A 21297-nucleotide genomic window follows, 5' to 3' on the forward strand; every position below is an offset into this window, starting at 1 on the left:
CCCCCACCCCCTCCCCCTCTGTCTCCCCCCCCCCTCTGTCTCCCCCCAACCCCCTCCCCCTCCAATCCGTATCCCCCTTTAATAATAAAATTATTAAATTTCTCTACATTTTACTGAAATTTATTCAAGTTGGGAGTTCAAGATTCAAATGGGAATTCCGAAGAGAACATTATCCCATCCGTCTCCCTCCGCCCCGCCCCTTCCAACATTCAGATACATTCTGGTTGCACCTTGTTCACGTGACCCGCCGTAGCTGCGTACGCATGCGTCAGGCGGTGCATTATGGGGGCTGTAGTCCAGTGGCGGAGGGCGGACGGTAAGCGGCGTTTCCGGGAGCGGGGCCCGAATAACACCCGCGGCCCGGGAGTGGGGCCCGAATAACACCCACGGTCTGTAAGCGGGGCCCAAATAACACCCGCGGCCTGACCGGGGATAGTCCTAGGGCAGCACGGGGCCCGGATTGTGGAAAGGCAGCGTGAGCCGGGGGGGGGGGGGGGGGGGGTGAGTGAACCAAACCCGGGGTTAAAAATGAAGAGTATGGGAAGAAGAGGAGGAAGTAAAGGAATCCAGGAAAAATGGAGTAGGAAGATGAAGGAGAAGGAAGATGCGGGGATGGAATGATAACGGTTAATAAGCAGCAGATCAGCAATGAAGGACAAATAAAGGGGAAAAGGAGCAGACACTTAGCAATGGGGAAAGAATTAGATGGGGAAACATGAGCAAGACTGGAGTGGGAATGTCTGGGATACTTCTTCAGATAGTGGTTTCAGACCCTTCTGATGAAGAGTCATCCAGACTCTAAACGTTGGTTCTGCTCTCTTTCCACAGAGGCTGTCAGATCTGCTGAGATTTTCCAGCGCTTTCTGTTTTTGTTTCATATTCCAGCATCCACAGTGTTTTGGCCTTATCTTGAGTTCAGAGAGCTGTTGGCTCTGTTACATAAAAAGCCAGAGCAGTGCAACCACTGCCGCTCACATTCTCTAAGGTACCTTTCATGGAGAAAACCTCCAAGGTGATTCACAGAAGGAAAATAGATGCTTGGTGGGTGTACGTGATAGAATGTCATTATGTTTTGAGGAAGATTTGAAAGAGTCAGAGAGAGAGAATTCCAGAGGCTGAGCCTGATCTTCAGCGAGGAAAAAAGTTGGGACCTTTAAACCCAGTAACCAATAGGTCATGAATGAAATAAATATGGTTGTGGCCTATTTCATGTGATTGCAGATTATTGGCACACAATATACCATCAAATGATAAAACACTAACCTAGTTGCTCAAACATTGATGCTAGGGCAGCACAGGGTTTGTTACTATGTCAAAGTCAGCAAATATATCTTTCTGTGTGAAAGTACTTCAGAAAGGTATAACAGTTAACAAAAGAAAAACTTAGCTCTGCCGGGTATGTCTGCATAGGTTACATGATCACCTGATGTCCAAGTCTAGACAAGAATAACTGCTTTCCCATGCCCTATTTAAAATGAATGGCCTAGCATGGCTGAATTACTGGTACAAGCAGCTGATGGAAACATTTCTCTTCTCACCTGGAGTGGAAATCAATAGCAGGCTTATCAGTTTGCCAGGGCTTACTAGGCCTGTAACAAATACCAAAATGATGTATTATGTTCAATGAGGCTTGGAATGTGCAGATGCAGCAGACATGCAGTTGCTGAGAAATTAATTGATTTATATTATTGATCCTTTTATTAATATTCCAGGTGGTATGACTGGATACGGCTGAAGGCGATTGAAATGAGAGCAGTCCTATTCAATTCTGGAAGAGTGGAAAAGCTTGGGAGTAACTGGCAGGTGGCAGACTGGAAGTGCTCCATGGCTTGTCGAATGTAAACTCCCGTTCAGCCAGCCAATGAAAAATAAACCCTTTCTGTGACGTAAGGACATTTGTAAACCATAATATCAAAGCTGCTTTTGCAGTTTAGATTGTTTCTTTTATTGCAGTGATTAGACTGCAGGCTGATTTGATGCTGTTCAACATCACAAAGATTCCCTCTAAACAGTCACTGCATTGTTCAGTGCTGCAGCATCACAGACAGCAGAGTCTAAAATCATGCCATTCATGATTTTAGACTCTGCTGTCATTCAGTTTCATACACTAATTCATTCTTAATTTCTCAAACATGTGAAGAAATCCTAAACTTAGAGTACAAATGTCATTAATCTGTTGGGACTGAATGCTGAGAATTGGAGCAATGTGTTTAGTCCACTGCTCCTGCGCTAATCTGAATGGAATAGAATCAAGAGTTGTCAATTAAACCATGTTTGTGACAGGAAAGCGCTTACCACAGCCCCACCAAGACATTCTGTTTAATCTAGACAGGTTGGTGTAAGCTACCTATAGCCAAAAGTTTACACATGGCAGCTCCTACTTTGTGTTGTAGGACATATTTTTGCAAAAGTGATGCATGTACCTTTTCCTGGAGATGTTTTCCAGGACACATTAAATCCATGTTCTCAAGACAAGGCATGAATGTTGGTTTACACTGGGATCAGGCTTCTTTCCAAATAGCGCATGGTTTGATTTGATCTATTACTGTCACATGTATTGATATACAGTGAAAAGTATTGTTTCTTGTGTGCTATACAGATAAAACATACTGTACATAGAGAAGGAAAGGGGAGGGTGCAGAATGTAGAATTATAGTCATAACTAGTATGTGGAGAAAGGGATTTTTAAGTCAATTTAAGAAGCACCTTGTTTTAACATTATCTGAAAGATAGCACCTCTTGTAGTATAGTACTTCCTAAGTATCACAAAAGAGTCAAAAGAGTGTGGAAGTGCTATCATTGAGTCAAGAGTGGCACTGTAAGAATCTTAGAGAGATAGTGAGTGACTGAGTTGTTATTTGTATTAGAGTTCTGGTCGCAGTGGACAGATACAAAGGAGATTTTACTGTGTTGTAGAAGGAACAGAACTGCTAGCTTGTTTGGATTTGTGTTAGTTATATTTTATCAAGACAAAAAGCCATCTTAATTTAATGCACTAATGTCAGAGGTGTCACAATGGTTAACACTGCTGCCTCACAGCATCAGGAATGCGGTTTCAATTCCTGTGGAGGAATTCCTGATCCACACTTCTGTGTGAAGTTTGCACATTCTCCCCATGTTTGTATGGGTTTCCTCCAGGTGCTCTGGTTTTCTCCTGAAAGACATGTGGGTTAGGTGGATTGGCCATGCTAAATTCTCCCTCAGTATACCTGAATAGGCGACTAGTAGATTTTCACAGTAACTTCATTGCAGTGTGAATGTAAGCCTATTTGTGACTAATAAATAAATAAAAACTTTAAACAAGTTTGAAATGATATCTTGGGAAATGAGCATCTGATTTGCAGTACAGCACCTTTTAAGAAAGGATGTTGGTGCTGAGCAGGGTAACCTGGCTGGATTAGCAGCAGTGTGGATTCCAATAACTGGAATTGAGGAAAGATGATGGGGATCACTTGAGATAGCTGTTAAGGAAGTTCAGGAACAGTAGGCTGGATGCACAACCTAGTGAATGAAAAGAGGCCTCGAGGTCAAAAAAATTAAGGAAATTGCAAACTAGGTTAGAAAATAGGCTGGATCACAGCAAAGAAGTGAGGAGAAAGGTGGGCATCCTGGACACATGTCAACAGTTTGATAATAGCATTGTCAGATGTAAATTTACCAAATATTGTATTTAATCAAAATGTTTTAAAATCTAGACTAATCTTATAGTTCATAGGTTTTGCAAAGAAAGTATGAAATATGAAAGGATACATTTTCTCAGATCATTAATCATGCATCATTGATCTGATTTGAATCCAGCTATAGGTGACTAGATTTCTCTTCATTGGCTTTAAAAGTGGGAAGGCTCAACATGGCTCCTCGGGATATAATGACCAACTCACATGCCAAGTCAATTCTCAACACTATGAACTCTCTGAGGAAGAGTAACACCCTGTGCGATGTCACATTGCGAGTTGACAGCAAGGATTTTCCAGCTCACCGCATTGTGTTAGCCGCATGCAGCGATTATTTCTGTGCCATGTTCACCAGCGAGGTAAGCTGGCAAGCTGCCATTGTAACTCTGTAACGATGGGTCAGCAAACATTTTTATTTCACAGCAGCACTGATGTTTGTCAATCTACTGAATCTTGAACTTAGAGCAGTTTAATTAGTATTAATAATTAGTGTCAAGCAAGAGAGTCTTTGCTATATACAATGGCTTACCGGTAACATTTCTTTCCCCCAGTAAGAGAAGGTTGGATGCTGATAACATTAAGTGGACTGAAAATTTTCAGACTGATGAAAGGTATAGAATGCTTGCAACACAGAGGAGCCCATTAGACTGTGTCAGTGCTGATCCTCTGCAACTCATCTAGTCCCACTTCCCTGTCTTTTCCTCATTGTCCTGCAAATATTTTCTCTTCAGATAAATTCCAATTTCCTTTTGTAATCTTTGATTGAATCTGCCTCCACCACACTCAGGGAGTGCATTCCAGACTCTGACCACTCACTGCTTAACGAATGATTTTCCTTATGCTGCCATTGCTTCTTTTGCCAATCATTTTAAATTGATGTCCTGTAACTCTGGACCCTTCTGCCAATAAGAACAATTTCTATCTGGATACCTCATGATTTTGATCACCTCTATTAAATCTTATCTTAATCTCTTCTTCAAGAAGAACAGTTCACCTTCTCCAATCTATTTACGTAACTGATGTTCCTCATACCTGAAGCATTCTCATGAATCTTTTCTGCACTCTCTCTAACACTTTCACACCGTTCCTTAAGGGTGGCGCTGGAAGTGGATACAGTACTCTAGCTGAGGCTGAACTAGGGTTTGAAACAGCTTTAATATAGCTTCCCTGGCTTTTTACTATATGTCTCTATTTATGAAGCCCATGCAGAATCATACGTTACGCTTTGGGGAAGCACGGTAAACTTTGAGATCTGATGTCACGTTCCATGTGCAGGTGATGGCTTTGTGACATTATCCCTAGACTATAACCCAAAAGCTCAACTACTATTCTGGGGACCCGGGTACGAATTCCATCAAAGCGGATGATGGAATTTGAAGTCAATATAAAAAAATCTGGAAATTCAAATTTATTGATGACTGAGAAACCATCGCCAATTGTTGGAGAAAAAACCACCACCTGGTTCATTAAAAGTAACATCTCTTTCATCATGAGAATTCTACCCATCCTTTTGGATATTAGAATCATAGAATCTCTACAATACAGAAGGAGGCCATTTGGCCCATTGAGCCTGCATCGACAACAATCCCACCCAGGACCTATCCCTGTAACCTTACGTTTTTACCCTGCTAATCCGCCTGACACTAAGAGGCAATTGAGCATGGCCAGTCCACCTATTCTGCGCATCTTTGGACTGTGGGAGGAAACTGGAGGACCTGGAGAAAACCCACGCAGACACGAGGGGAACGTGCAGACTCCGTACAGCCAGTGACCCAAGCTGGGAATCCAACCCAGGTCCCTGGTGCTGTGAAGCAGCAGTGCTAACCACTGTGCCACTATGCTGTCACTGAATTCCAGTAACCATAGCTTAAACAACCCATTAAGAAGCTCAACTTGAGTTGTGTAAACCCAACCATGGCACTTACAGGGTTAATGGTGTAGTTAGCCATTGACACTTGTTCAAACAGGTCAAATCAGACCTCTCCTTTCTATCATCCCTCTAACATTGGACAGGCAAAAGGAGTATATGTGGGAGAATATATTAGAGGTGGTGATCATAATTCAGTTAGAGTTCTGTTCTCTTATTTCTCCTCCCCATGTATTACTTCATACTTCTTTGGATTGAATTCCATTTGCCACTTTTCCGACTCTGTTTTGATATTTTCCTGCAGTCTGCAATTTTCTTGCTCACTGTCAACACATGGCCAATTTTTGCATCACCGGAAACTTCTTAATCATGCCTCCTGCATGTAAATCTAAATCATTAATAACAGGAACAGTAAGGGATCTTTCAGTGTAGAACACTGTGGAGCCCCAGGAGAAATATTGTTCCAGTTACAAAAATACCATCAACCATTACCCTTTGCTTCCTACCAATAAGCCAATTTTGGATCTAATTTGCCACTTTCTCTTGGTTCCCATCAGCTTTTAATTTTATGACCAACTTTCCTTGTCAAAAGTCTTATTAAAATCTATATGGACATTAATCACAGCACCCTTATTGACTTTCCTCATCACTGCCTCTGAAAGTTCATTCCGGTCAATCAGACATGACTACCCATTGACATATCCTTCCTAACTGTCCTTTATTAATCTGGGAATTACTCCTTGACTTGTAGAATTTGTTCCAACAATTTGCTCACCACCAAGGTGACTGCTGTATAGTTATTTGACCTATCTCTTTTCAAACAATGATACAATGTTAGTAGTCATCCAGTCCTCTTGACACCATGCCTGGTCTCAGAGAGGTTTGGGTAATGATGGCCAGAATCTCCATTAATTCTCCCCTAGCTTCTCCCAGCAGTCTGCGATACATTTAATCTGTACTCTGGTGATTTATTCAGTTGAGTTCACTTGACTCATTTTGTGGTTGAACGGCTCTTATGAAGAAAGGTTGAGCAGGTTGTCCTCTACCCATTGGAATTTAGAAGAATGAGATGTGATCTTGTTGGAACAAAACAGATTCTGAGGGGGAGTTGACAGGGTAGATACCTGGAGGATGTTTTCACTTTTGCATGAGACTAGAATTAGGGGACATATTTTATGAATAAGAGATCTTTCAAGATTTAGATAAAGAGAATTTTATCTCCCAGAGGGTTGCTATGGAATTGTTTTTCCCAGAAAGCAGTGAAGCTGGTTCATGAGAGTTTGAGTTGGACAGAGTTTTGATAGACAAGGGAATCAAAGATTATAGGACAGTCAGGAAAGTGAAGTTGAGACCACAACTCCTACTTTCTGCCTACTGTTTACAACTTTGCTTTGCTCCCTTCTGAATCCATGCTCAGTTTCCCATCTCACCAGACTGGTTTAAACCACCCCAACAGTACTGGCATCTCTTTGCTAAAAGATTGTCTTCTGTCATGCTAAGGTGCAACCCATTTGATTGGACAGGTCTCATCTCATCCAAATTCGGTTCCAATATCTCAGATAGCTAGACCTCCTGCACCATCTCCTCAGCCACATATTTAGCTATCGTCCAATTTCTGTCCTCACTGTTGTCTGGCACTGGGAGTAATCTGAGATAACTACCTTTGCAGTTCTAATTTTTAACTTGAACTGCTTGAAAGATCTTATCCCTCTTTCTGCTTATCTCACTGATATGGACCACAACCTCTGGCCTACCATATGTGCTCTGTAGCTGCTCAGTGACTCCTTGATCCTGATTCCACGGAGGCAGTATTCCTCCTAGAGCTATATCTGCGGCTGCAGGAACACCTCGTTGTTCCCCTCGCTCTTTGTACTTTTCTGACCATCCTCCCCCAGCCTGCTAAGCTGAGTCATGCATGGTGCCATCACCTTAGCCCTATTGACATTCCTCAGAGAAACTATTGTCCTCACCTATACTGAGAACTGAATACTGATTAGAGAATGAGATGCACTGCTATCCTGGTCCTATTGACTGTCTGGTGCTCACCCATTTCGTCTCTGCTATACAATCTTGATCTCCTCCAAAAACATGCCATTTACCTGACAGGCAGTGGTTCCAGCTGTTGCTCAAACTCCAAGATCTAGGAACTCGAGCTACTCCAGCTGATGCTGTTTCCTGTGGTAATCCAGGCCATCAGAAGCACCCTGAGTTCCCACTTGGCACAGGGTGTACATTCAACAGGATTGAGGAACCTTGCTATGCCACTATTTATTGGTAGCCATGATGTGGAGGTGCCGATGTTGGACTGGGGTAAACACAGTAAGAAGTCTCACAACACCAGGTTAAAGTCCAACAGCTTTATTTCATAGCACAAGCTTTCGGAGTGTCACTCCTTCTCCAAGTAAGTGAGGAGTTGTGTTCATAAACAGGGCATATAAAGACACAAACTCAATTTACAAAATAATGGTCGGAATGGAACTTGTTACATTGAAACAGCCAAATGATGACATCAACAAGTTCCATCCCACCATCAGACTCACCATGGACTACTCTCTGGAATCGATTGCATTCTTGGACACGTGCATCTCCATCACTTCAGCACTTCACTGTACTGCAAGCCCACGGATAACCTCATGATGCTCCACTTCTGCAGCTTCCACCCTAAACACATTAAAGAAGCCATCCCCTATGGACGTGTCCTCCACATGCACAGAATCTGCTCAGATGAGGAGGATCGCAACAGACACCTCCAGACGCTGAAGGGTGCCCTCATAAGAACAGGATATGGCACTCGACTCATAGATTGACATTTCCGAAGCGCCACAGCAAAAAACCGCACCAACTTCAGAAGACAAACACGGGACAGCGCGGACAGAGTACCCTTCTTCGTCCAGTACTTCCTGGAGTGGAGAAGCTACGACATCTTCTCCAGAGCCTTCAACATGGCATTGATGAAGACCAACATCTCGCCAAGACCATCCCCATGCCCCCACTTCTTGCCTACAAACACCTGCACAGCCTCAAACAGACCATTATCCGCAGCAAACTACCCAGCCTTCAGGACAAAAGTGACCACGACACCACACAATCCTGCCACAATAACCTCTGCAAGACATGCCGGATCATCAACATAGATGCCATCATCTCGTGAGAACACCATCCACCAAGTACACAGTACATACTCTTGCAACTTGGCCAATATTGTTCACCTGATACGTTGCAGGAAAGGATGTCCCGAGGCATGGTACGTTGGAAAGATCGTGCCAATGCTACGACAACAGATGAATAAATACTGCGCAACAGTCACTAGGGAAGACTGCTCTCTTCCTGCTGGGGAACTTTTCAGCGGTCATGGGCATTCGGCTTCTGATCTTCAGGTAAGCATTCTCCAAGGGTGGCCTTCACGACGCACGACAATGCAGAATCACTGAGCAGAGACTGATAGCCAAATTTTGCACACATGAGGACAGCCTCAATCGGGATCTTGGGTTCATGTCACGTTATCTGTAATCACCTGACGAAGGGGGTAACCCCGAAAGCTAGTGAGTATATTATCAAATAAATAGGTTGGACTAAAACCTGGTGTTGTCAGACTTTTTACTGTCCCCACAACTTGCCAGGGCTTGCAAAATCTCACTGGTTAGTCCTGGCTAGAGACAATACACATTTCTTTAACCTATGCTTAACCCTTTCTCCACTCACATTGTCTGTGCCTTTAAGACTTGATTATCTGTAAAGACTCGCATTCCAACCATTATTTTGTAAATTGAGTTTGTGTCTTTATATGCCCTGTTTGTGAACAGAACTCCCATTCACCTAATGGAGGGGCAACACTCCGAAAGCTAGTGGCTTGCGCTGCCAAATAAACCTTTTGGACTTAAACCTGTGAGACTTCTTACACTATTTATTTTACCATTAATAAACTCACCAGAAATAAGATTTAGACTTGAGCCTACTTAAAATTTAACCAAATTTGAAAATTATCAAACTTAAAAGATTAGTTTAACCCACTGCCTAAATTAGAGAAAAAAGCGACAACTGTAATGTTCATCATCCAATCACTTACCTGTTGCCCGATGACTTTTAATTGTCATCATTAGATAACAAAGAACAACCCAGCATGGGAAACAGGCCCTTCGGCCCAACGAGCCTGTGCCGCCGCATCACCCTACACCTATTCCCTACACCCTACACCCTACTACCAAAAGATGCTGCCTTTTGGTTTGAATTCACCAAATGTTCATGGAGCCACAGCTGCTTGTTAGTTGTTTAATTGCCCGATTCATGATTGGGTGGAGCAGAGTTGGAGAGGTCTGATCTGACCCCCTGGTTATGGGTTTACTTAGATCTCTGTCTGTTGCTTGTTATTCCTGCCATTTAGAATTCATGTCGTCCCATGTCATAGCTTCATCAGACTGGCCTCATTTTTCGGAATGTGTGTGCTGTTTCTGACATGCTCTCATACTCTCCTTATTGAACCAAAGAACCATAGAAAATTACAGCTCAGAAACAGGCCTTTTGGCCCTTCTTGTCTGTGCCGAACCATTTCTTACCTAGTCCCATTGACCTGCGTTTGAACCATATCCCTCCACACCCCTCTCATCTATGAACCCATCCAAGTTTTTCTTAAATGTTAAAAGTGACCCCACATTTACCACTTTATCCGGCAGCTCATTCCGCACTCCCACCACTCTCTGCATGAAGAAGCGCCCCCTAATATTCCCTTTAAACTTTTCACCCTTAATCCATGCCCTCTGGTTTTTTTTCTCCCCTAGCCTCAGTGAAAAAAGCCTGCATGCATTTGCTGTCTCTATACCCATCAAAATCTTATATGCCTCTATCAAATCTCCCCTCATTCTTCTACGCTCCAGGGAATAAAGTCCTAACCTATTCAATCTCTCTCTGTAATTCAGTTTCTCAAGTCCTGGCAACATCCTTGTGAACCTTCTGTGCACTCTTTCAACCTTATTTACATCCTTCCTGTAACGTGGTGACCAAAACTGTACACAATACTCTAAATTCGGCCTCACCATGGTTGATCTCCTAACTTCACGGTAATGGTAAAGTGAGAAATGTGCTAGACAATGAGATTACAGATTGCGGTTGAATACAATTCTGCTGTTGCTGCTGATGGCCGGTTTTGAGCTGTTCGATCTGTTCTGAACTTACCCCATTTCGTACAGTGAGTCACACAACATGATGAAGGGTATACTCAATGTGAAGGTGGGACTTAATCTCCAAGAGAACAGTGTGGTGGACAGTCCTACCAATGCTGTCATGGATAGGGACATCTGTAACAGTTCAGATTGGTGAGGAAGAAGCTGCTTTACTCGATTCCTGTTGCAGGTCCAGTCTCGCAGCTGTGTCCTTTAGGACTTAGCCAGTTTACTCAGCTATGGTGCTATTGAACCACTCTTAGTGCTGGGTAGTTTATTTTGTCCACTGATGGAATGTTCATGACCAGGCCAATATTTATTTCCTGTCTCTAACTTCTGTTCAGAAGGTAGTGGTGAGCTGCGTTTCCTGAACCACTGCTGTTCACATAGGATGCTACCGGGACTCGATGGTTTGAGTTATAAGGAGAGGCTGGAACTTTTTTTGCTGGAGTGTAGAAGGTCAAGGAGTGATCTTATAGAGGTCTATAAACTAATGAGGGGCATAGATCAGCTAGATAGTCGATATCCTTTCCCAAAGGTAAGGGAGTCTAAAACTACAGGGTATAGGGTTAAGATGAGAGGGGAGATGCACAAAAGTGTCCAGAGGGGCAATTTTTTTTCACACAGAGGGTGGTGAATGTCTGGAACAAGCTGCCAGAGGTAGTAGTAGAGGCAGGTACAATTTTGTGTTTTAAAAAGCATTTAGGTAGTTACCTTGGTAAGATGGGTATAGAGGGATATGGGCCAAATGAGGGCAATGGGCACTAATAGGGGTTCAAAAAAAAGAGCGGCATGGACAAGTTGGGCCGAAGGACCTATTTCCATGCTGTAAACGTCAATGACTCTATGTGGCGTAGGTGCACCCACAGTGTAGTTAGGGAGGGAGTTCCTGGATTCAGGACTCAGCAACAGTGAAGAGATTATATATTTCCAGGAAAGGCTGGTGATTGACATGGATGGGAAGTTACAGATGGTGGTTGTATCCTCAGTGTTTCTTTCAGTGATGTTCGTCAGCCAGGAATGCTGATTCATCAGCTGAGTGGTCGAATTTAGTTAACCTCAGCTCAAAACTAGTTTCCCATATAATGGAGAATTGTATTGAGACTGTGAATATATTGGTGATCAGTCTTCACAGATATTTGCATTAAGAACTCTTCCATGTGAAGAAAACAACTTGATTTCTTTCAAAACAAAAACGTTCTAAACATGAGGATGTGCCTCAAAATGATTTGATTAATGGTTGCACTATAATGTCTGTTTCTAATAATAACCCTGTTATTACCTGGTTTAAAAACCAGTTACTGGTAATGACATACCCTTTCCCTTGGTGATGTGCTGATTCTATCTCTGGGGAATTGCAATTCATGTGTCCACAGGCAGTGTGGAAATAGTTACGTTTCTATTCCTAACCCAGAATTTTTGTTTCTCTAGGAAAATACATCAGAGTTCCTCAGTTGCTGGTTTGAATTTGTTGCCCTGAACTCTGCTCCATCCTTTGTTGAAAATTTCGACTGCTTCCTCATAACCCTCACATAGTCATTGCTGTTTGCCTGGAGGATACGGGTACAACCTTTAGCAAATGTGACTCCAGCAAGTGTTAATTACCCAGAGATAAAGCTTTGGGAATGTTCAGTACCATCTAGTTAATGTCTTAGGTTTGGTCACATTACATTTGTGCTTTACTGCATTTATGTGTTGGTGTGTCATGTTGCTGTGAGGGAGACTTGATCATGCTGGAATGAGCATGTGGGAGTGTGTTTGCACAAGGTGGCGGTGCAAGGGTGTGAGGTGTGTCATACACTAAATATGTGTTTTATTATTGTCCATGACCATTGTGTTTTACTTTGTGAGGTTAGTGTGTTGCTGTACCCTCAGAGTGGTTTGTCCCAATTTAAACTTATGAATTTGAAAATAAACATAGAAATTTCATGTGCTCATGGCTGATCCTCTATCTCAAAGCATATTCCTGCTCCCTCTCTATACCCTTTTATTCCTTTGGTGTCGACAAATTGATTTTCTTCTTAAGTATATTCAGTGACTTAGCTTTCATGGCCTTCTGTGCTAGATAATTCTACAGGTTCACAACTCTGAGTGAAGAAATTTCTCTTCAGCTCAGTCCGGAATGGCTTACCCCCTATTCTTACACTGTAGCCCAATAAAACTGCAGCAAGATATCTTTAATCCTAGGCAATCACATCCTTTCATAGATAAGGAGACCAAAACTGCACACAATACTCCACGGGTGGTTTCACCAAGGCCCTGAACAACTGCAGGAAGACATCCTTGTTCCAGTATTCAAAACCACTTGCAATAAAGCTAACATACCATTTGCTCCATAACTGCTTGCTGCTTCTCCATGCTTGCTTTCATTGACTAGACACCCATTAATTTCCCAGAAGTTAAATGTGTTTTTCTCTATGAAGACAGAGCTAAAGTAGTTGTTTAATTGTTCTGCCAGCTCCTTGTTCTCTATTATCAATTCTCCCACTTCAGACTGTAAGATTTATCTTTGCCAATCTTTATCTTTTTATAAAATGACAGAAATGGTTCGCTTTTATGTTACTTGTGAGGTTACTCTCATACTCAATTTTCCCTGCTTAATCAATCTCTTGTTCCTCCCCTGCTGAATTCTGAACTGTTCACACTCAGGCTTGCTAGTATTTTTAGCAATTTTATATGACTCCTGTATGGATCTAATACTATTCTTAATTTGTTAGCCATGGTTGGGCTGCTTTTCCTGTAATATTTTTGCACAGAAAGGATTGTATAACTTTTGCAATGCATGCATTTGTTCCTTAATTATTAACCATTCCCTAATCAACAACATGCCATCTGTTGAAGTTCCCTGATCTATCTTCACCTACCCACCCCAGCACACCTTGATAGTTTGTTTAGTTAATATTCAGGAACCTAGTTTCTGAATTGATTACTTCACTTTCCATCCGAATGAAGAATTCCATCCTGTTATGGTTACTCTTCCTTAAAGACCCCACACAGCAAGATTATTATTTAACCCCCTCTCATTGCACAATACCAAATCTAGGATAGCCTATTCCCGAGTTGGTTCTTCAATGTACTGGTCTAAAAGAGAATCTCAGACGCACTCCAGCAATTAAACTGTTATTATTTATCATTTGATTTGCTCAGTTTTTATGTAGCTTGAAGTTGCTCTTGATTACTGTAGCATCCTTGTTACGTATCCCTAATTTCAAGCTTGATGCTGTCTCCTACCTTACCTATAGACAACCCCCACTAATGTTCCCTCCTTGTTACTTCCTGGCTTCACCCAGACTGATTCTACATCTTGATTTTCTGAGTCAAAATCATTTCTCACTATTGCTTTGATTTCATCTTTTACTAACAATACCACCGTGCCTTATTTCCCTTTTTGCCTGAAATATTGAATATCACTGGACATTAGTTTCCCATCCTTGGCCACCTTCCAGCTATGTCTATAATCACAATTGAATTGTACCCATTTATATCTGTTTGCCCTGTTAGTTTGTTTACCTTATTGCAAATGCTCCATGCATTCAGATACAACGCCATTCAATGTTTTTTTAACACTTTTACACATCCTTTTTGTACTGTGGTCCTATTTGCTGCTAGCTCTTGTTTTCTCTGCCTTCCACTTTTACGTTTTACTTTTCTATCTTTCATTTCCTTTTCTTGTACCTTCTGGTTCAGGTCCCCATCTTCTGCTGCTCTAGTTTAAACCCTTCCCAGGAGGACTAGCAAATATTCCTGCGAGGATATTGGTCCCAGTCCTGCTGGGGTGCAACCCATCCAGTTTGTACAGGTCCCATCTTCCCCAGAGTCCCAATGCCTCAGGAATCCAAATCTCTCCCTTCTGTATTATCTCTCCAGCCATGCATTCATCTATTCGATTCTACTCCTGATTGTTGTAGCACATGGCACTAGGAGTAATCCTCAGATTACTATCTTTGAAGTCCTGTCTCATAATTTATTTACAAGCTCCCTATATTCTGCTTTCAGGACTTCATTTCTTTCCAAGTATGTCATTGATATTAATGTGGACCACCACCTCTGGCTGTTCACCCTCTCCAGTCAAGAGTGTCCTGCAGCCGCTCAGTCACACCCTTGACCCTGGCACCAGGAGGTCAATATACCATCCTGGTGTCACACCTGCAGCTGCAGAAACATCCATCTTCATGATGCAGGTCTGTGTGGGGAGTGTGTTGCTGCAGGGGAGGGACCTGTGTAAGGAATGTGTTGCTGCAGGTTGGGGGTCTATGTGGGAAGTGTGTTACTGCAAGTGGGGTCTGTGTGAAGAGCGTTGCAGGATGAGTGTCTGAGTGGGGAGTGTTGCATCGCTGGATGAGTGTCTGAGTGGGGAGTGTTGCATCGCTGGATGGGGGTGTGTGTGGGGAGTGTTGCATCGCAGGGTGGGGGTCTGCGTGGGGAGTGTGCCATCGCAGGGTGGGGGTCTGCGTGGGGAGTGTGCCATCGCAGGGTGGGGGTCTGCGTGGGGAGTGTGCCATCGCAGGGTGGGGGTCTGCGTGGGGAGTGTGCCATCGCAGGGTGGGGGTCTGCGTGGGGAGTGTGCCATCGCAGGGTGGGGGTCTGCGTGGGGAGTGTGCCATCGCAGGGTGGGGGTCTGCGTGGGGAGTGTGCCATCGCAGGGTGGGGGTCTGCGTGGGGAGTGTGCCATCGCAGGGTGGGGGTCTGCGTGGGGAGTGTGCCATCGCAGGGTGGGGGTCTGCGTGGGGAATGGAGTTTAGAAGGCTGAGAGGCGATCTTATAGAGACATATAAGATAATGGAGGGGCTAGACAGGGTGGAAGCAGAGATTATTTCCACTTACAAAGGAAACAAGAACTAGAGGGCACAGCCTCAAAATAAGGGAGAGTCAATTTAGAACAGAGTTGACGAGGAACTTCTCCCAGAGGTAGTGAATCTTTGGAATTCTCTGCCCGTTGAAGCAGTGGAGGCTAATTTGTTAAATGTGTTTAAGTCATAGATAGATAGATTTTAGACCAATAAGGGAATTAAGGGTTATGGGGAGCAGGCTGATAAGTGGAAGTGAACCACTATCAGATCAGCCATGATCTTATTGAATGGCGGGCAGGCTCGAGGGGCTAGATGGCCTACTCCTGCTCTTATTTCTTATGTTCTTAGGTTCTCATGTTCTTATGTTACGTGTTGCTGCAGGATGGGGATCTGTTTGGGGAATGTGTCGCTGCAGAGTAGAGGTCTGAGCGGGGAGTATTTTGGTGCAGGATGAGGATCTGTGAGGGGAGTGTGTTGCTGCAGGGTGGCTGTCTGTTTGGGGGAGGTTGTGTTGCTGCAGGGTGGGTGTCTGTGTGGGGAGTGTGTTGCTGCAGGATGGGGGTCTGTTTGGGGGCTGTGTTGCTGCAGGGTGGGGGTCTGTGGGGGCATTGTGTTGGTGCAGGATGGGGGTCTGTGTGGGGAGTGTGTCGGTGCAGGGTGGGGGACTGTGTGGGTGGTGTGTTGGTGCAGGGTGGGGGACTGTGTGGGTGGTGTGTTGGTGCAGGGTGGGGGACTGTGTGGGTGGTGTGTTGGTGCAGCGTGTGGGTCTGTGGGGGGGGTGTGGTGTTGCTGCAGGATGGGGCTTTGTTGGGGGGGGTGTTGCTGCAGGATGGGGCTCTGTGCGGGGAGTGTGTCGGCGCAGGGTGGGGGTCTGCATGGGAGGTCTGCTTTATGAAATTTGGATACATTCTGATATTTGATCAGGCAGAGTGGTTAGCGCTGCTGCCTCATAGCGCCAGGGACCCAGGTTCAATTCCATGTACTTTCTCCCCGTGTCATCGTGGGTTTCCTCCGGTGCTCTGGTTGCCCCCCACATGCTGAAAGACATGCTGATTAGGTACAATGGCCATGCTAAATTCTCCCTCAGTGTACCCAAACAGGCGCTGGAGTGTGGCGACTAAGAGATTTTCACTGCAGTGTGAATGTAAGCCTAATTGTGACACTAATGAATAAACTCTAAAAAAGGTAGTGTACCTTGAGTGGGATTAGAAACTGTTTGAATTTATTCCTGGAGAGCGTTTGAGCCGCTGTTTTTTCCCCTTACAGCTTTCGGAGAAAGGGAAACCGGACATTGATATCCAGGGTCTGACTGCTTCCACCATGGAGATCCTGCTGGATTTCGTATATACAGAAACGGTCCATGTCACTGTGGAAAATGTTCAGGAATTACTTCCTGCAGCTTGCCTCCTCCAGCTGAAAGGTGAGTTCGATCCTCAGTTTTATTGCTCCAGGGCTGAGTATGAAAGCAGCTCTTATAAAACTGCATTGCCTTGCTACACAAGATCAACAATCAGCTCACCTCAGGCCTGTGAAGCGCTGCAGATGACAGCCATTTCTATTGCTGTTCCTGCACTCCTGCTTGTAGAGGGTGTACTTTGCAGCCAGTGGCCACTTTTGAAGTATAGCTACTGTCGTAAGGTTAGACCTCATGATGACCAATTTGCCTACAGCAAGATTGTATAAATAGCAGTGAGCTATGCAAGTAATCACAAGTGTTAATGTGTTGGTTGAAGGATAAATTTTAACCAGGACAACAGATATAAGGGTTCTTGTATATCCACCTGAGAAAATGGACAGGACCTCTATTTTGTGTTTGTTCTGATAAATGGCATCTCTGACTGTGCAGCATCCTCTTAGTGAGGCCGCAGCTGGAGTACTGTGTGCAGTTTTGGTCGCCGCACTTACGCAAGGATATTTTGGCCTTGGAGGGAGTGCAGAGGAGGTTTACTAGGCTGATTCCGGAGTTGAGGGGGTTGAACTATGAGGAGAGGCTGAATAAACTAGGCTTGTACACGTTAGAGTTTAGAAGAATGAGGGGAGATCTCATTGAGACGTATAAGATGTTGAATGGGATGGATAGGATAGAGGTGGAGAGGCTCTTCCCGCTCAGAAAGGACAGTCGGACTAGAAGGCACAGCCTCAAGATAAAGGGGGGGACGGTTTAGAACGGATTTGAGGAGGAACTTCTTCACTCAAAGGGTGGTGAATCTCTGGAATTCTCTGCCCGTTGAAATGGTGGAGGCTGCCTGGCTCAATATTTTTAAGACGCGGGTTGATAGGTTTTTGATAGGCAAGGGGATTAAGGGTTATGGGGGGAGGGCGGGAATGTGGAACTGAGCCACGACAGATCAGCCATGATCTTATTGAATGGCGGGGCAGGCTCGAGGGGCTAGATGGCCTACTCCTGCTCCTATTTCTTATGTTCTTAGTAATGCACTGGGCTGTGGGCTCACGTCTATGGAATTGGGTTTGTACCCAGAATCTTCTGACTCTTGAGTCAACAGTGCTAGTACCGACAGCTTTGACAAAGGGTCACCTGGATTCAAAACGTCAGCTCTTTTCTCTCCTTACAGATGCTGTCAGACCTGCTGAGATTTTCCAGCATTTTTTCTTTTGGCTTCAGTGCTAGTACTGAACTGTGGCTAAACCTTAGTCTTCATTTCTCTCCAGAAGGCATCTTTTACCTTCTGCGGATACTGCAGGTGATGTAATTGCAGCATTAAACAAATTATCCTTCCTGTGTATTTTTCGCTAGGTGTGAAGCAGGCTTGCTGTGAGTTCTTGGAGAGTCAGTTAGACCCGTCCAACTGTTTGGGAATCCAGGACTTCGCAGAGACTCACAGCTGTGTGGACCTGATGCAAGCAGCAGAAGTTTTCAGTCAGAAGAATTTTCCAGAAGTTGTCCAACACGAGGAATTCATGTTGCTGAACAAAGGGGATGTGGAGAAACTCATTAGGTGTGATGAAATTCAGGTGAGATGGTGAATCTCTGGAATTCTCTGCCCGTTGAAGTGGTGGAGGCTGCCTCGCTAAATATTTTTAAGACGCAGGTTGATGGGTTTTTGATAAGAGAGGGGATTAAGGGTTATGGGGAGAGGGTGGGAATGTGGAACTGAGCCACGACAGATCAGCCATGATCTTACTGAATGGTGGGGCAGGCTCGACGGGCTAGATGGTCTACTCCTGCTCCTATTTCTTATGTTCTTATGAGATCTCAGCCACAGCAAATATATATAAAGGCCATTGGCTACCTAAAACAAACTGTGATAGATAAAGAGGAGAAACCAAGCCTTAAAGTTGAAGATATTACCTATTTTCAGGACATTCTGTCTCTTGTGAAATGCTTGCAGGATAATGAATACTGATGTGATACAGTAATTGTGCACAAGAAGTTGAAAATAATTTCATGTTCACCTGGATTCTTTTAACACTTTATTGGACGCATATTCCGATTTCCTCAATCTAAGGATGTGCAAATTGGGTGTTTTGGCTATGCTAAATTGTCCCTTAGTGTACGAAGATGTGTAAATTAGGGGGTTTAGTGGGGTAAATACATTGGGTTACAGGTATAGGGCCTGGGTGGGGTGCTCTGTTGGAGAGTTGATGCAGACTCGATGGGTCGAATGTCCTCCTTCTGCATAATAGGGATTCTATGAAGGCAATTAAATATATGAATTAATAAACACACTGCTTATATAGCAATTATCCTTGTTCTAAGGTATAGATATCTGCGATTCCTGATCTCTTTAAAACCTTCCTGTGCCCAAATTACATTCAAATTAAATAAATGTCAGCCAAATCTAGCTAATGGTTACCACTCAATATAAAGCAGACGATCAAGTTTGGGAAATGTCTTGTCCTTGTCCAGGGAAGATATTTAAATTGACTTTGTGAAGGTTCCTGTGCTACCTTGGCTCTAAGACTTAGATGTTAAAGTGGCCTGTCAGTCTCTATGTAATGCCTTCATGGCTGTTAGGTGTTAAATTGGCCTGCCTGCTTTTGCAGGTGCTGCCAATTATATCCTGGTTGCCCTTTGGGCTGGATGCATTTCTGAGATTCCTTGATTATTGAAACTAGCATCTGTTATACCCCCACTGATTTCTCAGTCATTTTTCAGGTAAGCTTTTTCCTGATGATAGCTATTTACTCCTGATTCTGTCTGCTCATCTCATTACTGGGAAAGGTTGCATCTTATCATCCCTTTTGAATGCTGGCCACTGCTATTGCTAGGCAGATCCATGACTCGTGCAGCTACTTTGGATTAGGATTCTAGAATTTAACCAGTGATTGGTTCTCCCTCCAGGAATCTTTGGATATAACTACATCCCTCTGCTTCCCCCCAGTCCTGAGACTGTCTAACTCGGAACAAAGTCCTCTTGAGTTTGGGATTTGGCCGCAGAATTTACTGAGGCCGACTACCAGAGGAAACTGAGTAAATCGCACATTGATAAATTAGGTTGCTTCACCTGTTTTATTTCAATAACTTTGTAAAATGGTTCTTCAAAAATTCATAGAAATGCGTAAGAAAAGTATTCAAATTTAGTCAGAATTTTTGTGGCTGGGATTTCAAAGTATTTCCCCTTCCCAGACCACCTGCAGATATCCATGATGGTGAATGGGTTAACCTGAAGCAGTCCTTTCCGGTTAATTGGGCATGTTACTGCAACCTGAGTGCAGCAGTGCATCACAGATAACAATTTGTTTTGTAGCCGCACATTTTAATGCAAATCTTTTCAGCAGTGAGTTAGGGCAGTGAATACTGACTAAGTTCATGGGACTAAATACAAACTATAGTGGCACATGGTTAGCACTGCTGCCTCACAGCACCAGGGACCTGGGTTCAATTCAGGCCTTGGGCACTGCCTGAGGAGTTTGCACATTCTCCCCATGTCTGCTTGGGTTCTGCTGGGTGCTCTGGTTTCCTCCCACAGTCCAAAGATGTACGGGTTAGGTTGATTGACTATGGTAAATTGACCCTAGTGTCAGAGGATTAAAGGGTAAATATGCCAGGTTACAGGAATAGGGACTGGGTGGGTTTGTTGTTGGTGCAGATTTGATGGGCTGAATGGTCTCCTTCTGTACTGTAGGGATTCTATGAATGTATTAAATGTGTGTTGTAGTTCAACATCATCGTACGCCATGCCTGCATTTGCAGACTTCGGTCACCAGACCCACTTCAAAATTTGCAGGTCTCCAAACTGACATCTGTAGCACTACAAAAGCACTCAGAGAAATGAACTTTGTTTGACTTTCTGTGGTCAAAAATAGGACATGCACCAGTAAAATTAGATGAATGCTCAAAATTACTACTGGGTATTGTAAGGATAGAAACAGATTTCAATTTAATACACAATAGATTCTGTGATGTGTTGTTGGCCACTGAAAGAAAAGTAACTTCAGCACCAGCACTGCCACCGCCGCTGCTGCTCCTTCCCCCCCCCCCCCCGCCCCCCCCATTACCCAACTGGGGTGGGAGGTATATTTGTTATGAGTTGGGGGTTCATATGTGAGTAGTAATAAGACCAGCACCCTATTGTACAGTGGATTGCTGTCTGCTTTCTGATGACCTGCTGTTGTTCTAGGTGGATTCGGAGGAACCGGTGTTTGAAGCAGTGTTAAACTGGGTAAAACACTCAAAGAAGGAACGAGAAGAATTCCTGCCAGATTTGCTGCAATATGTCCGGATGCCATTGCTCACTCCAAGATACATTACAGATGTAATTGATGCTGAGGTGTGTACACTTTGCCAAATAGATTGCCACCACGTGTAACTTAAATATTGTAAGGCAACTACATAGAACATAGAACAG

At 43.9% G+C, this 21297-nt stretch overlaps 1 protein-coding gene across 3 annotated transcripts in view; it reads left to right on the plus strand.

The window, feature by feature from the left end:
• The first annotated feature begins 286 nt into the window (after positions 1–286).
• Positions 287–21297, plus strand: part of klhl12 (kelch-like family member 12) — a 60771-nt gene continuing 39760 nt past the window's right edge. For 2 of the 3 annotated variants that reach the window (XM_080210155.1, XM_080210157.1), the window contains exons 1-6: positions 287–316; positions 1713–1886; positions 3799–4033; positions 16754–16907; positions 18243–18460; positions 21070–21219. In XM_080210155.1, coding sequence (XP_080066281.1) covers positions 3851–4033; positions 16754–16907; positions 18243–18460; positions 21070–21219 — 705 coding nt within the window. In that variant the 5' untranslated portion in view covers positions 287–316; positions 1713–1886; positions 3799–3850. The remainder of the gene's footprint in view (positions 317–1712; positions 1887–3798; positions 4034–16753; positions 16908–18242; positions 18461–21069; positions 21220–21297) is intronic. The other variant, XM_080210156.1, reaches the window with a different exon arrangement.

Source organism: Carcharhinus amblyrhynchos, chromosome 22 (genome assembly GCF_965287045.1).
Source record: "Carcharhinus amblyrhynchos chromosome 22, sCarAmb.v2.hapA, whole genome shotgun sequence".
Classification (NCBI taxonomy): Eukaryota; Metazoa; Chordata; class Chondrichthyes; order Carcharhiniformes; family Carcharhinidae; genus Carcharhinus; species Carcharhinus amblyrhynchos.